Genomic DNA, 5076 nt, shown 5'->3' with positions numbered 1-5076 from the left:
GATTAAAAAGAGAGACAGAAAAAAAACCCTGTTCTATGTGTTGCTAAATGTGATCCATAAACTACTGGGCTGTTTACTATTCTACTATAATAAAAATACCTTTTGGTGATATATGTTTATTCATCCTATATAATAGTCATTTTCAAATATTAATACCCTTTTTCCATAAACATAGTCACTGTCGGCCTACATCGTTTAGAAAAATCATTTCACCTCTCATCAATATGCACACAATACCACATAATCACAAAGCAAAAGCAAGTTTTTAGAAATTTTTGCAAATTAATGCTAAATGCATAATCAAAAGTAGGAAGTTAAATGGAAAAAAAGGTAGAAATAGTTGAAAGGTAAAATCAGCTGCTGAGGGTTTGACTCAAACAGTTAAAATGGAGAGAAAGAGGTATGAAGTCTTAAACACTGTTTAAAGATAATTAACCGATCAGTGATCTCTGTGTAAGAGAAATCCAACAGAGTGGCCCATGTGTTAATAATATATGTGTCTGTCTGTTTGTGAGTGTAAACAGTTGCTGTGTTAAAGTGTTCTCCTCTTTCTCTGTGTATTCCAGTATCTGGCATGATATTTTACTTTGAAAATCTGTGTGTGTGTCTGTGTGTGCGTGCGCGTTTTCTATCACCAACTGAAATTAACTACCAAGTTACTCCTGATTAAAACTGCTCTAAAACCTGTTTGAAGTGAAACGTGTTGAACTGTGTGCGAATCCACGTCTTCTATGTGGTATGGAGACGGTTTGTAGCAGGATTTTGACAGAAAAGTAAGTCAAGAGTTTGATAAACAGTACAGACATCAGAGATCAGCTGATCACAATCACCCGTTTGTGTCCAACTGTACTCATAGGTTGCTATAGCAATATCAAGGTCTCAGCCTCTACTGTGTCAGATTTTGCTCTGTGCACCTCTTGAACTTCTCCTAATAATTTAAATACCATAACACCTATCAATAAAATGTTGGCAGGTGACTACCAGCGCCAGGAGACTTTACTGAACACAGATGTGTGTCATTTGTGTAGATAAAGTGAAAAATGACCACAGTATGGCAGTTTAAAAACTGGCCTGGTTTGGATAATGTCAGGGAAGAGAGCTCTGTGGCTGAACCTCTCAGGCCTGAGTGACTCACAAAAGGCAGAGGTCATGGACACCGCTTATGACCGCACCAAAGGTCTTTTTGCTCCGGCTTTGGAGAAGATGAAGGAAACCAGCACACTCAGAAAGCAAGAGGGTGAAGCCTTTGACCTCTGCCTACCCAGGAAGCATGTCCCTCGTCCCCCCCAGGGACCAAGGCCTGGCTTTGCTGTGAGAGGGAGACACGAGGGTTGCAGACCACAGAGACAGGCAACCAAGCCAAAGACTAATCAGCAGCCCAGGTCAGGAAACCCAGGACCATGGGGGCAAACACTCCTTTGCCGCTGTGGCAGCAAGAAACCGCCCCTTCCACCCCGGGGAAGGGAAGAAAAAGTGTGCAACCTAGCACCCACAGCTTCTCTCTCCCCTTCCCCCCACAAAGAAGAGAAGAAAGGTGGAACAGAGTTCCAAAGTTCATGGTTCAGAGGCCATGGTGAGTTCTGTCTCAGGTGTCCTCTCTCAGCCTCTCTCCCCTCATGTTTCAGAGGAGGAGAGTCAGGGACAAATAATACAGTGTTGCCAAGCACTCCCAAGCTTGCTTGTTTTCCCCAAAACAACATAAAAACAAACTCACGTTGTGCCCCGACTGTACCCACAGGGGAGCTCTCACTCCACTGGGTGCAGACATCTCCCCTCAGATCCCGGAGGTGACACCTTTTGCTGCCCGGGCGGACAGGTGGTACACATGCGCAGTGCACCCATAGATTATGTACACTATCTCTCAGGGGCACAGACTACAGTTCACTATGAAACCACCCAGATTCAATGGTGTGTTGGTTTCTGTGGCCAAGGGGGATGCTGCACGTGTTCTAGAGAACAAAATACAGTCCCTAATAATTACTTCCTCGTTCCAAAGAAAGAGAGCTCATCACTTCGGAGATCACAGATCTCCGTGTGTTAAACAAGCACTTACAAAAGTACGCTTTCAGAATGTTGACACACAAAGTGCTCTGTCACTCGATCCACCTGGGCGATTGGTTTGTAACAATAGAGAGGCAGAGCCTACGAATATCTGGCCATGCCGTTTGAGCTATCGTTAGCTCCGAGGGTGTTCAGCAAGTGTGTGGAAGCAGCGCTGTCTCCATTATGGAACAGCGGCATCAGAATATTCTCGTACATAGACGATTATCTAATATGCTCTCAGTCACGGGATCAGGTGATCAGAGATTCCGCTATGGTGATAGATCATCTCAGTGATCTGGGGTTCAACGTCAACTGGGCGAAAAGCCGAGTGGAACCTGTGCAATGCACAGAATATCTGGGTCTCAACATAAACTCCCTCTCCTATCGCGTCACGCTATTGGAGGGGAGGTTGGCATCTCTCAAACACTGCCTCTCCCTTTTCCAGCTGGTAAAGTTCGTGACGTTCAGACTTGCCTGCCTGCATCTGCTCGGCCTCATGGCTTCAGTGATATCTGTTGTACATTTGGGGCTTCTGAGGATGAGGGATTTTCAGTGTTGGGTGGCCGCATTGTGCCTGTGCCCGCGTCATCACCTCAGCAGCAGGGTGAGAATCACCCCAACGTGTGTGGCAGCTCTCCGCCCATGGAGAGACTCAGCGGCCCTCACGTTGGGAGTCCCGCTGGGAAAGGTATTATCCAGGGTAACTATGATGACAGATGCGTCCCTATTGGGATGGGGGGGGGCGACCATGCTGGGCAGAGGGGTGAATGGCACCTGGAGCCCGGGGCTGGCTCGGGCTCACCTAAACATCTTGGAACTCTGGGCAGTGTTCTTTGCACTAAAACATTTCCTTCACTTTCTCCAAGGTCGCCATGTCTTGGTAAAAACAGACAACTCCGTGGTGGTGGCATACATCAACCGCCAGGGTGGCACTCACTCTCTGCAGCTGCACAAGTCAGCTCGAGTGTCACATGTGCCAGGCGTATTGAACAGGGGGTGGATCTCCTATCACGAGGAAATCCACTGTACGAGAGAGAGAGTGCCAGTGGGACAACATTCTCTGGTCTGTCATTTCATGAAGGGTGCACGCCGCAAGCTCCCAGTTTCCAGACCCTTAATTCCTCTGTGGGATCTGTCAGTAGTGCTGGACGCATTATCTCATCACCCTTTTGAGCCTATGGAGGCTGTAGGGATGAAGTTTGTCTCTTTGAAAACAGTTCTGCTCTTGGCTTTAACCACAGCGAAGCGTGTGAATGACTTGCAAGCTTTTTCTATCCGCCCTTCCTGCTCGCAGTTTGCCCCAGGTGGCACTAAGGTCTGCCTACGACCCAACCCGGCTTTTGTGCCTAAGGTGGTTGAGTCAGCTTACAGATGTCCCACTGTGGAGCTTTTGGCTTTTCACCCTCCTTTTTCCTCAGGTGAGGAGCAGAGGCTAAACACGTGTCCAGTGCAGGCAGTGCAGGTGTATGTGAGTAGAACAGTAGGGTTCAGGAAAGCTCATCAGCTGTTCGTGTCCTGGGCTACTCCTTATAAATGCAAGCCACTGTCTCGCCAGAGGCTGTCTCACTGGATTGTGGAGGCTATTTCCCTGGCCTATAAGTGTCGGGGTTTGCAGCCCCCCCAAGGGTCTCAGTGCTCATTCCACAAGGGGTATGGCCACTTCATGGGCTCTGTTCAGGGGAGTGTCATTGCAGGATATTTGTGCTGCTGTAAGCTGGGCTACCCCTCACACTTTTGTGAGGTTTTACAGGCTTGACGTCTCAGGGCTGTCCTTAGCACAAGCAGTGCTAGAAGTAAACACGCCAGGGTCAGTGTTATTGCTGACAGGCTGGATATGTTTATGGCCTCTGCAAGCTTATGCACTCCAGGAGTGGTCTATATTTCCCATAGTGAAACACTGAACGATGTTAGAAAAAGAACTTTGGGTTACTCAATGTAATCCCCGGTTCGTTGATAACAGAGTGAGGTGTTTCACCATCACATCCCTCCTTGCATAGACACGGAAAGAAACTGGCCTGGAATGATTTGAGAGGAGCTGGTTGACTGCATTGTTATACAGGGGGCGTGCCCCAGGCACAGTTCGACCTGTCTGTCACTGACAGATGTGGTGTCATTGGAGCTTCCATAGTTGGTCACGCCAAAGCGATTCCCATAATGAAACACTCACTCTGTTATCAAAGAACCGGGGATTACGTTAAGTAACCCAAAGTTTTTCTAGCACAAAGTATGTGGGAGCAGTTAGATGCCAAAAAAAGGACAGAAGAATGATAAGTTTATTGAATAAAGATTTGTAGAACTATAGTATATAATAAAATAATGTATTATGTAGTCAAAGTAGGCCATTCATCAGGATTTGCTTAAGCTTTTAAGGCTCATTTTTCCACCATGACACAGACTTTGAATGAGACAATCACAGATGCTGTGCCTTCTATATTTTAATATACTGAATGTGTTTTGATGATCCTTCTTCAAATTATGTTTCTGAATGCTCATTGGATAGCTATTCTCAAGTAATGTTTATGTTCTATTTAAGATACTCAAAGAAGCATCAGCTCTGATCAAAACTGTCGTGGACAAACAGGTGATCAGGGAATTCAACAAGCTGACCAGCTGGATTGTATCCACTTTAAAGCAACCTGAAGAGCATGTGCCTACAGTCTGTTGAGGAAAGCACACTGGTGCTGAAAGAAATGGTAAGTCACACAGCCCTAATGATATTTAGCTGAGTTTCACTCCACCTTTAAAGATGTAATCTTTATGTTCATTAAGGTAGATAAATTAAAACCTCAATCATCCATTTGAGTAGAGTGTAAACAGGGCACGATATTTATCCTTTCTTCTTTGTATTAAGTTTTGTCTTTTTGTTCTGTTTACTTTTAAGACACTATTGTAGATTCTTGGCATGAAGTAAAGTCTCATATTTCATCATTGCAGCATTCCTAATGATTTATTTTGTTCTCTGCAGGTCACATGGTGAAGCCACAGCCACACTCCTCCTGCCTTCTCAAAGAGAATTGGAGAATGTTTACATTT

The 5076-nt window shown here is 45.6% G+C and overlaps 1 protein-coding gene across 1 annotated transcript; it reads left to right on the top strand.

The window, feature by feature from the left end:
• Positions 1–2775: 2775 nt before the first annotated feature.
• LOC108892352 (uncharacterized) lies at positions 2776–3944 on the top strand. The gene is given in 2 exon segments (XM_018689845.2): positions 2776–3658; positions 3660–3944. Coding segments are annotated over 2 exon segments (1152 nt in total). The 5' UTR covers positions 2776–2791.
• Positions 3945–5076: the final 1132 nt, after the last annotated feature.

The sequence above is a fragment of the Lates calcarifer genome, unplaced genomic scaffold (genome assembly GCF_001640805.2).
Source record: "Lates calcarifer isolate ASB-BC8 unplaced genomic scaffold, TLL_Latcal_v3 _unitig_2214_quiver_1530, whole genome shotgun sequence".
Taxonomy (NCBI): domain Eukaryota; kingdom Metazoa; phylum Chordata; class Actinopteri; family Centropomidae; genus Lates; species Lates calcarifer.
This window is presented reverse-complemented; position numbering and strand designations above follow the sequence as displayed.